The following is a 12,013-nucleotide window of genomic DNA, read 5'->3' on the forward strand; positions in this document are numbered from 1 at the left end:
GACTGTCTTCCTCGTGGAATTTTTATACTTGTATCAAGTCTTCCCTCAACCTTCAGCTTTCAATAAAACTTTAAAACTGAGTTAATCTTTGAGCTGAGTTAGACAGCAGAGACAACACACACTAACAACAATAACAGATACTGCTGCAAACTCAACATTATCAGTGGAGTTGGGTCCCATCAAGCTCTCCTCTAAAACATCTGTGAGAGAAATGGGGTGTTGGATTCTAGATGAGCAGCTGGTCCAGGTAGATTCACAAACTTCATCTGTGAGGCTGATGGGGTGTTGATGAGGCAGTGCCTCCAGTGTAGCTTTACCTCAAACATTCCCCACCCCACCACCCATCTCTCTCGCCAGTCTGCACCTAGAGATACCAGTTCAAATGTAACATGCTGCTTTCACTGCCTCTTACCCAATCTCACCTTCAGCATTTCTACAGGTACAGCCCATTATGTCTGTACCATTTAAGTTCTTTATTTCACCAAAGTTACCTGCTTTCTGAATGTATTTTCCTTTTGTCCCTGCACATTGATTGGGCTTCTGTGCTGGAGTGGTGCTGGTGAAACACTTTCTGTAAAGACCAGGGCTGAGTTTGTCTCAGAAGCTGCCTTGTCATAGAGAGATATGGCGTGGCCACAGGCTCCATACACCCACCACCCTCTGTGTGAAAACGTTATTAAATCTTTTCCCTTCACCTTGAACCTATGTCCTCTGGTCCTCGATTCCCCTACTCTGGGCAAGAGACTCTGCATCTGCCCGATCTATTCCCCTCATGATTTTGTTCACTCCCCTGGTCTTTGCTCTTAAACATCCACAGCTGGAGCCCAGAGGATCAGGTGACAATTGAAACAACATTTTTTCCACATGTTCAGCCAGTGAGACACCAGAACAGGCTAGACTTTTCATTGCCACACTTCAAACCTCCTGCTTCCACAAGGTTTTTCCACTTGTTTTTAAGTAAGCTTTTATTGCAAAAAATACGCATTGTAATTTGGCATGGGAGTCATTGCTTATTAGACGTTGTTGGTGTCATGATCCTTTCAACAAATTTAATACATGAAATTCAGCTGGCAGCTGGCAATAATTTAGCTGTACTTAAAAAGCCTGATGAGGATATTTGAAACAGTATTGCTGGAGTGTTGTGAGCACAAGGAACTGCAGATGCTTGTTTACAAAAAAAAGACAGTGCTGGAGTAACTCAGCGGGTCAGGCAGCATCTGTGGAGAACATGGATAGGTGACATTTAGCGTTGGGACCCAAGGAAGGGTCGAGACACGAAACGTCACTTATCCATGTTCTCCACAGATGCTGCCTGACCCACTGAGTTACTCCAGCACTCTGAAACGTCACCTATCCACGTTCTCCACAGATGCTGCCTGACCCACTGAGTTACTCCAGCACTCTTGTGTCCCTTCTTGATTATTGTAATATTGATACTTTTGGAATTGCAACAGAGGTATGTAGCTGCGGCAGTGAACACTTATCTCCTTGCTGATCTGTGCCCTGCTTAGGCTACTGTGGGACTGATCCGCAACCTGGCGCTGTGTCCAGCTAACCACGCTCCCCTGCGTGAGCAAGGGGCCATTCCCCGGCTGGTTCAGCTGCTGGTGAGAGCGCACCAGGACACCCAGCGCCGCACATCGATGGGAGGCACGCAGCAGCAGTTTGTGGTAAGGTTGGCCGCCCACACTCGTCACAGGCAGTTCACACGTGCACACGCACAGTTTCGCACACGTACACTCCCCACGCACACGCTTTCCCTGTGCGCACACGCTCTCCATGTGCACACACTCCCAGCGCACACACTCCATGTGCACACACTCTCCCTGCGCACACTCTCCCTGCGCACACACTCCCTGCGCACACTCCCTGCGCGCGCACACTCCCTGCGCACACACTCTCCCTGCACACACTCCCTGCACACACTCTCCCTGCGCGCACACTCTCCCTACGCACACACTCTCCCTGCGCGCACACTCTCCCTGCGCGCACACACTCCCTGCGCACACACACTCTCCATGCGCACACACTCCCTGCGCGCACTCCCTGCACACACACTCCCTGCACACACTCTCCCTGCTCACACTCTCCCTGCTCACACTCTCCCTGCTCACACTCTCCCTGCACACACTCTCCCTGCACACACTCTCCCTGCGCACACTCTCCCTGCGCACACACACTCCCTGCTCACACTCTCCCTGCACACACTCTCCCTGCACACACACTCCCTGTGCACGCGCACACTCCCTGCTCCTGCGCTCTCCCCATACTGTGCATTCACCATTTCTCCCTGTGCTGTGGCAGGAGGGAGTGCGGATGGAGGAGATCGTGGAGGGGTGCACTGGAGCCTTGCACATTCTTGCCCGTGACGTCCACAACAGGATTGTCATTCGAGGACTCAACACCATTCCACTCTTTGTTCAGGTAACGGCATTTCTTTCTCCTACACCCCTGGAGTGTTTGACATCTCCACTGTATTGGAGCGCAGGTCCTGACACCTGGTATGGCTGCGTCACAAGGTGTCAGAGGTTACGGGGAGAAGGCAGGAGAATGGAGCTAGGAAGGAGAGATAGACAATAGGTGCAGGAGTAGGCCATTCAGCCCTTCGAGCCAGCACCGCCATTCAATGCGATCATGGCTGATCACTCTCAATCAGTACCCCGTTCCTGCCTTCTCCCCATACCCCCTCACTCCGCTATCCTTAAGAACTCTATCCAGCTCTCTCTTGAAAGCATCCAACGAACTGGCCTCCACTGCCTTCTGAGGCAGAGAATTCCACACCTTCACCACCCTCTGACTGAAAAAGTTCTTCCTCATCTCCGTTCTAAATGGCCTACCCCTTATTCTTAAACTGTGGCCCCTTGTTCTGGACTCCCCCAACATTGGGAACATGTTATCTGCCTCTAATGTGTCCAATCCCCTAATTATCTTATATGTTTCAATAAGATCCCCCCTCATCCTTCTAAATTCCAGTGTATACAAGCCCAATCGCTCCAGCCTTTCAACATACGACAGTCCCGCCATTCCGGGAATGAACCTAGTGAACCTACGCTGCACGCCTTCCATAGCAAGAATATCCTTCCTCAAATTTGGAGACCAAAACTGCACACAGTACTCCAGGTGCGGTCTCACCAGGGCCCGGTACAACTGTAGAAGGACCTCTTTGCTCCTATACTCAACTCCTCTTGTTACGAAGGCCAACATTCCATTGGCTTTCTTCACTGCCTGCTGTACCTGCATGCTTCCTTTCATTGACTGATGCACTAGGACACCCAGATCTCGTTGTACTCCCCCTCCTCCTAACTTGACACCATTCAGATAATAATCTGCCTTTCTATTCTTACTTCCAAAGTGAATAACCTCACACTTATCTACATTAAACTGCATCTGCCATGTATCCGCCCACTCACACAACCTGTCCAAGTCACCCTGCAGCCTTATTGCATCTTCCTCACAATTCACACTACCCCCCAACTTAGTATCATCTGCAAATTTGCTAATGGTACTTTTAATCCCTTCGTCTAAGTCATTAATGTATATCGTAAATAGCTGGGGTCCCAGCACCGAACCTTGCGGTACCCCACTGTTCACTGCCTGCCATTCCGAAAGGGACCCATTTATCCCCACTCTTTGTTTTCTGTCTGTCAACCAATTTTCTATCCATGTCAGTACCCTACCCCCAATACCATGTGCCCTAATTTTGCCCACTAATCTCCTATGTGGGACCTTGTCGAAGGCTTTCTGAAAGTCGAGGTACACCACATCCACTGACTCTCCCTTGTCAATTTTCCTAGTTACATCCTCAAAAAATTCCAGTAGATTTGTCAAGCATGATTTCCCCTTCGTAAATCCATGCTGACTCGGAATGATCCCGTTACTGCTATCCAAATGCTCAGCAATTTCGTCTTTTATAATTGACTCCAGCATCTTCCCCACCACTGATGTCAGACTAACTGGTCTATAATTACCCGTTTTCTCTCTCCCTCCTTTCTTAAAAAGTGGGATAACATTTGCTATCCTCCAATCCACAGGAACTGATCCTGAATCTATAGAACATTGAAAAATGATCTCCAATGCTTCCACTATTTCTAGAGCCACCTCCTTAAGTACCCTGGGATGCAGACCATCAGGCCCTGGGGATTTATCAGCCTTCAGTCCCATCAGTCTACCCAAAACCATTTCCTGCCTAATGTGGATTTCCTTCAGTTCCTCCATCACCCTAGGTTCTCCGGCCCCTAGAACATTTGGGAGATTGTGTGTATCTTCCTCAGTGAAGACAGATCCAAAGTAACGGTTTCACTCGTCTGCCATTTCTTTGTTCCCCATAATAAATTCCCCTGCTTCTGTCTTCAAGGGACCCACATTTGCCTTGACTATTTTTTTCCTCTTCACGTACCTAAAAAAACTTTTGCTATCCTCCTTTATATTATTGGCTAGTTTACCCTCGTACCTCATCTTTTCTCCCCGTATTGCCTTTTTAGTTAACTTTTGTTGCTCTTTAAAAGAGTCCCAATCCTCTGTCTTCCCACTCTTCTTTGCTATGTTATACTTCCTCTCCTTAATTTTTATGCTGTCCCTGACTTCCCATGTCAGCCACAGGTGTCTCTTACTCCCCTTAGAGTCTTTCCACCTCTTTGGAATAAATTGATCCTGCAACCTCTGCATTATTCCCAGGAATACCTGCCATTGCTGTTCTACCGTCTTCCCTGCTAGGGCCTCCTTCCAATCAATTTTGGCCAGCTCCTGCCTCATACCTCTGTAATCCCCTTTGCTATACTGTAATAGATCAGCCATGATTAAATGGCGGCGTAGACTTGATGGGCCGAGTGGCCTAATTCTGCTCATTGCTTCTGACCTTAAGTGCTGCGTGTCCGCCACTACTTTACGACCCGTGTACAAAGACACATTCAGATTGTTTATTGAAGACAGTTCAGTCACCATCCTCCTATACATTAGGCACAATCATACTAAGCATCAGATAGTTGAGTAGGAAAAAAACTGCAGATGCTGGTTCAAATCGAAGGTAGACACACATTGCTGGAGTAACCCAGTGGGTCAGGCAGCATCTCGGGAGAGAAGGAATGGGTGACGTTTCAGGTCGAGACCGTTCTTCACCCATTCCTTCTTCACCCATTCCTTCTTTCCCAAGATGCCGCCTGACCCGCTGAGTTACTCCAGCATTGTGTATCTACCATAAGATAGTTGAGTCCGTCCTACACCCTTCAATGTGTACCTGGCATTCTAACCGTTGTACAAGTTTTCACATTGTGTATCAAACGCAGACAAACGGTTAATTTGTTCCAAGTGACAGTGAGCTGTAGACAGGGAGCCACTCCAGCCGTTGTATGAGTGGGTGACCCACGCTTCATTGGTGACCATGTACTTGGCCATCCATGGCTCCAACCTTATGTAGTCAGAGGCACCATCAGTTGGGGACATGGGAGGTGATTGTCCATCGTGGGCACTGACCTGCAAATCTCTGTCTATGGGAAGGTGCACGTGATTACAAGTAGGAGGCCTCTCACCACCACAGCCCCGTCAATTCATCCCCATCCACCCCCTGTAACCGTTACCTTTTGTCAAGAAAGTCTACGTGTTCCTTAACAGTATTCAATGCTTTGCTTTGAGGGCATCATGAGGAAGGTACAGCACACAGAGGCCGAAGGACCCCAGGGAAGATTTCTTATCACCACTTAAAGTTTAAAACAGTGGGCGTTTGTTGTAGATCTGACCACGGGAAAGCAGCCGCTCCACAGACCCCATGTGGGGTCCTGGGGACAGCACTTTGTCCAGGTCTCCATGATGGACCTGGTTGTCTTGTGGTTAGATGATAACCAACTGCAATGGTGAATGGAGGAGGACCGAGAGGAGTTGAGTATAGGAGCAAGGAAGTCCTACAGCACTTGTACAGGGCCCTGGTGAGACCACACCTGGAGTATTGTGTGCACTTGTACAGGGCCCTGGTGAGACCACACCTGGAGTATTGTGTGCACTTGTACAGGGCCCTGGTGAGACCACACCTGGAGTATTGTGTGCACTTGTACAGGGCCCTGGTGAGACCACACCTGGAGTATTGTGTGCACTTGTACAGGGCCCTGGTGAGACCACACCTGGAGTATTGTGTGCACTTGTACAGGGCCCTGGTGAGACCACACCTGGAGTATTGTGTGCACTTGTACAGGGCCCTGGTGAGACCACACCTGGAGTATTGTGTGCACTTGTACAGGGCCCTGGTGAGACCACACCTGGAGTATTGTGTGCACTTGTACAGGGCCCTGGTGAGACCACACCTGGAGTATTGTGTGCACTTGTACAGGGCCCTGGTGAGCCCACACCTGTAGTATTGTGTGCACTTGTACAGGGCCCTGGTGAGACCACACCTGTAGTATTGTGTGCACTTGTACAGAGCCCTGGTGAGACCACACCTGTAGTATTGTGTGCACTTGTACAGGGCCCTGGTGAGACCACACCTGGAGTATTGTGTGCAGTTGTACAGGGCCCTGGTGAGACCACACCTGGAGTATTGTGTGCACTTGTACAGGGCACTGGTGAGACCACACCTGGAGTATTGTGTGCACTTGTACAGGGCCCTGGTGAGACCACACCTGGAGTATTGTGTGCAATTGTACAGGGCCCTGATGAGACCACACCTGGAGTATTGTGCAGTTTTGGTCTCCTAGTTTGAAGAAGGACATTCTTGCTATTGAGGGAGTGGAGTGGAGTGTAGGTTCACCAGGTTAATTTCCGGAATGGCGAGACTGACGGTATAATGAAAGAATGGGTTGACTGGGCTTGTATTCGCTGGAATTTAGAATTTAGAACTAAATGTAAAATTTAGTTTCTATCTTACAGAAACATATAAAAGTCTAAAGGGATTGGACAAGCTAGATACAGGAAAAATGTTCCGCATGTTGGGGGAGTCCAGAACCAGGGGTCACAGTTTAAGAATAAAGGGGAGGCCATTTAGGATGAGATGAGGAAAATCTTTTTCACCCAGAGAGTTGTGAATCTGGAATTCTCTGCCACAGAAGGCACTGGAGGCCAATTCACTGGATGTTTTCAAGAGTTAGATTTAGCTCTTGGGACTAACGGAATCAAGGGATATGGGGAGAAAGTAGGGATAGGGGTATTGATTTTGGATGATCATATTGAAAGGGCTGAATGGCCTACTCCTGCACCCATTTTTTGCAGTTTCTCTGAGCTGTGGAGAGGTGTTTGTTGGTGTCTAGCAGTGGTGTGGGATGGATGAGGACCTGTGGTGAGATGCTTGTGGTGGTGTGGAGGACCTGTGGAGAGATGCTTGTGGTGGTGTGGGATGAAGGAGGACCTGTGGAGAGGTGCGTGTTGTAGCAGTGGTGTGGGTTGGAGGAGGACCTGTGGAGAGATGCTTGTTGTAGTAGTGGTGTGGGATGGAGGAGGACCTGTGGAGAGGTGCGTGTTGTAGCAGTCGGCCGTCTTCGGAGGCTGCGGGAGCGGCTGCGACTCGCCTTGGGCTTGGCCCGCTGTGGACCGTCCGGTGCGGCCTCCAACCACAACAACCTGACTGCGGGCGAGGACAGCAGGAGAAGGGAAAGACATTGTGGCCGTCCATCACAGTGAGGAGAGAGAGGACTGGAGGAGGAGACTCACTGTGATGGATGTTTCTTTGATGGATGTTTCTTTTTTGTGTGTTTTTGGGGTTGGGTAATTTGAATGCCTATTTAATGCTTTTATTGTTGGACTGTGTTTTGGGGGTTTTTTGGGGTTGTGTAATTTTAATGCTTATTTAATGCTTTTATTGTTGGACTGTGTATGACTGAATTTCGTCCAATATTGGATGACAAATAAAGCTATCTTGAATCTCTTGGATGGAGGAGGACCTGTGGAGAGATGCTTGTGGTGGTGTGGAGGACCTGTGGAGAGATGCTTGTGGTGGTGTGGGATGAAGGAGGACCTGTGGAGAGGTGCGTGTTGTAGCAGTGGTGTGGGATGGAGGAGGACCTGTGGAGAGATGCTTGTAGTGGTGTGGGGTGGAGGAGGACCTGTGGAGAGGTGCTTGTTGTTGTAGTAGTGGTGTGGGATGGAGGACCTGTGGTGAGATGTTTGCCGTTCCTTTCACAGCTGCTCTACTCCCCCATTGAGAACATCCAGCGAGTGGCGGCGGGCGTGCTGTGCGAGCTGGCCCAGGATAAGGAGGCAGCTGAGGCCATCGAGGCTGAGGGAGCCACTGCCCCCCTGACTGAGCTGCTGCACTCCAGGAACGAGGGTGTGGGTGAGTACAATCCGTCCATAGATGCCTGGCCCAGAGTGGAGTGTGCTCGAGGGAGGAGGGTGTGGGCGTATACAGCCCCATCGTGGCTACCTGGCCTAGGGTGGGGTGGACTGGGGGGTGTGGGCGTGTACAGCCCATCATAGATGCCCAGCCCAGGGTGGGGTGGACTGGAGGGTGTGGGTGAGTACAGACCCGTCATAGATGCCCAGCCCAGGGTGGGGTGTGCTCGAAGGAGGGGGAGTGGGTGAGTACAGATCCTCCATAGAGGTTAGACGGTTTGAAGAAGGGTCTCGATTCGAAACATCACCCATTCCTTCTCTCCAGATATGCTGCCTGTCCCGCTGAGTTACTCCAGCATTTTGTGTCTTATCCTCGGTGTAAATCAGCTTCTGCAATTCCTCCTACATCCTTCTATGGAGGCCTGGCCCAGAGTGGTGGCTGCACATTAACAGGCATTCCTACAACACCTACAGGTGTCGTGTTGTGCTAAATGTGCTAAAGACCCAGTGAATGTCACGTGAATTCACCACCCCAGATTTCAAGCCGCCCAGTGTCATACAGTAGGAATGGCCCTGCCTTCATAGTCCTGAAGATCAAAGCAGGAGTAAGAGTTGTCTACAAAGCCCCTGACCTGCCCAACCATAGACTCTGATCGTGGCTGATCCACGCTGGCATCAACTCCTCTCTGTGCCAGCTCTCACAGCTGTTCTAAACATCTCCCATCAACTGGCCACCACCACCCTTGGGTGCTGGGAATCCCTGAGATGTCCCACCTGAGCGACCTTACTGCGCTCCTTAGTTTTAAATGAGGCCCCTTATTTCCCCTAGATTATTGACTCTGGCACCTTAATAGATGTTGTGCTAAATGGTCTGTAATCTCCACTACCCACCTCCCTTCCTCAACCAGGGGACACTTTGGCTGTTTAGCAATCTTCACCTGAAACTTTTCAACCAATGGGTCCCCATTGCCCCGATCCCTGGATGTTTAGTTTGGTTCCTGAGATGGGGGTTTATGTTAGAGGGATTAACCAGAGGGGTTTGTGTTAGTGGGATTAACCAGAGGGGTTTGTGTTAGTGGGATTAACCAGAGGGGTTTGTGTTAGTGGGATTAACCAGAGGGGTTTGTGTTAGTGGGATTAACCAGAGGGGTTTGTGTTAGTGGGATTAACCAGAGGGGTTTGTGTTAGTGGGATTAACCAGAGGGGTTTGTGTTAGTGGGATTAACCAGAGGGGTTTGTGTTAGTGGGATTAACCAGAGGGGTTTGTGTTAGTGGGATTAACCAGATTTACAGGCGGTTGCAGGAATGTGCAGGATGTGGGTGGATTGGGCAGGGGGATGTTGGTGCCAGGGGGATGTTGGTGCCGGGGTTGATGTTTGGGTTCTCTGCTCTGGGCAGGTGGAGGCTGTTGCTGAGTCAATGAAGGCAGATCCACTGATGATTAGAGAAACAAGGAAGTGAAGTGGATGGTGTGGGGGGATGTGAATGTTTTGTGATCTTGTGCATTCACCATCTATTATATCCCAAGCCACTGCGTTTTTGCAGGGATGGTGTTAAATGTGGTGAATAGTTGTGACCCTCCTGCTCTCCCTGCAGCAACCTATGCGGCAGCAGTACTGTTCCGTATGTCTGAAGACAAGCCCCAGGACTACAAGAAACGCCTCTCTGTTGAGCTGACCAGCTCACTCTTCAGGACCGAGCCCATGGCGTGGAACGAGGTGAGGTTATGGGGTGGGCAGCACACCAGGCTTCGCTGTTCCCAGTCCTGGTTCATGCTGGCGCTTGGCAGGGATTTCTGAATCAGCAAAACTGATGTTCTCTTCTGTGTTTAAACAGACCGGAGATCTCGGGATTGACATGGGAAGCCAGGGAGAGCCCCTTGGATACCGCCCCGATGGTAGGTCTGCCCCCCATCCCCCTGCGGCGTTACCCTGGCGGTAAATCTGCCTTGGCCCCCACCACCCGTGGAATTTGCCCGTCGCCCATTGTATCGCTCCACACCAGCCGTGTTGCCCCAGCATCTGCGTTCTCGCCCTGATGCTCGGTCTGCCTCAACCCAACAACTGTGGTATTGAATAATGAGTCTTTCCAGCAAGAGTAACTAGAAATATTGATGGTTCAGAAATACAGCGCGGAAACAGGCCCTTCGGCCCAGCGAGTCCAGGCCGACCATCAATCACCCATTCACACTAGTTCCATGTTAGCCCACATTCTATCCACTCCCTACACACTGGGGTCAATTTACAGAAGCCAATTAACCTGCACGTCTTTGAGATGTGGGTGGAAACCGGAGCAGCTGGAGGAGACACACGTGGTTCCAGGGAGAATGCAAACTCCACACAGACAGCACTCGGTGTCAGGACCAAGCCCATGTCTTTGGCGCTGTTTCGCAGCAACTCGTCAACTATCAGTCCCCGTGACAATAATAGCAAACTAAACGCTGCCAGCTGTGCCGCTGTGATAGATTATTGAACAAACTGCTGTTTTGCGTTACATTGGTATGAAGTCGCTGACTATCTAAGTGAGTCCGTTTCCTTTTAGAACATTGAACAGTACAGCACAGGAACAACCCACAATGTCCTTACGAACATGATGCCAAGATCAACTCTGCCTACACATAATCCATGTCCCTCCATTCCCTGCATATCCATGTGCCTGTCTGAAAGTCTCTTAAACACCACTGTCGTATCTGCTTCCACCCCCACCCCTGGCAGCGCGTTCCAGGCACCCAGCCCCCTCTGTGTAAAAAAACAACATCCCGCACATCTTAACTTTGCCCTCTCACCTCAAAGCTCCGCCCTCTAGTCTGATTTTTCCATCCTGGGGAAAAAGGTTCCGTCTACCCTTCTATAAACTTCTATAAGGTCTTCCCTCAACCTCTAGCGTTCCAGAGAAACAAATCCAAATTTATCTGTGGCAATGATCCCCTTAATCCAGGTGTCATTCTGGTAAAACAAGCTGTGCTTGTCTCATTTTGTCCACAACGGCACCTTTACCATTTTACTCTGTAATGCCCAGAGAACACTTGGATTCCTACTTATCTTGGTAGTTCTCTTATATATTTGTTGCCTCTTATTTCAGTTGTCCCTTCTGATGTAATACTCAGCAGTTTACAGCCTGACCTTTGTCACAGAGCCTTGCTTTGCAGCTTCTCCCCTGCATCTTGTCACTCAGGGTGCTCTGGATTTGCCTGTCCATCGTGAGAAGGTGCTTCACCCATCTCAAGGGCAGCCCTGATCCTGCTGCAACGCTGCCAGTCTTTGCTTCCTACAACTCATTACTCTTGCCATTGCTCTTCTGTTTCTACAGCCAGTCCAAAGCCTCGGTTCGGATCTTTCTCTCAGATGTTCCCCTCCTGAGGTTTGGTACAATTGACCCACCTCATTTCCCACATCTGCTCATCTCCTTTCTCGGTGCTCAAAGATGAGCTGGCAGATTGAAATACTCTACCCTCAACTTACTATCTCAGTTTAAGCTTTTCAACTTCTCTACACTTCTCCCTGCATAGATGCTCCCCGCCCTCATGTTTGTGGGTGACCTGTACAATACACAGCACTTTTATATCCCTCTACTGTTCTCTCTCTGTCCCACCTCTCTCCCGCAGTGTAATATGCCCATTGATTAACACAGCCTTCCTTCCCGAGCTTCATTAGTGTGCTGTTGACGACAATATGCTTTATCAATGCAGCTACTTTTAAAAAAGGAAAGGCTCTCCAGCTGAGAACAAGGGAGTAACTGTTGATCTTGGTGGGCTTTGCTTTTC

General features: G+C 49.8%; 1 protein-coding gene across 5 annotated transcripts in view; it reads left to right on the top strand.

The window, feature by feature from the left end:
* Positions 1 to 12,013, top strand: part of LOC144601533 (catenin beta-1) — a 58,677-nt gene that overhangs the window by 45,322 nt on the left and 1,342 nt on the right. For all 5 annotated transcript variants that reach the window (XM_078413758.1, XM_078413750.1, XM_078413753.1 and 2 more), the window contains exons 10-14: positions 1,512 to 1,670; positions 2,305 to 2,424; positions 8,101 to 8,251; positions 9,847 to 9,968; positions 10,087 to 10,147. In XM_078413758.1, the coding sequence (XP_078269884.1) occupies positions 1,512 to 1,670; positions 2,305 to 2,424; positions 8,101 to 8,251; positions 9,847 to 9,968; positions 10,087 to 10,147 (613 nt within the window). The remainder of the gene's footprint in view (positions 1 to 1,511; positions 1,671 to 2,304; positions 2,425 to 8,100; positions 8,252 to 9,846; positions 9,969 to 10,086; positions 10,148 to 12,013) is intronic.

The sequence above is a fragment of the Rhinoraja longicauda genome, chromosome 2, assembly GCF_053455715.1.
Source record: "Rhinoraja longicauda isolate Sanriku21f chromosome 2, sRhiLon1.1, whole genome shotgun sequence".
In the NCBI taxonomy this organism is placed as follows: domain Eukaryota; kingdom Metazoa; phylum Chordata; class Chondrichthyes; order Rajiformes; family Arhynchobatidae; genus Rhinoraja; species Rhinoraja longicauda.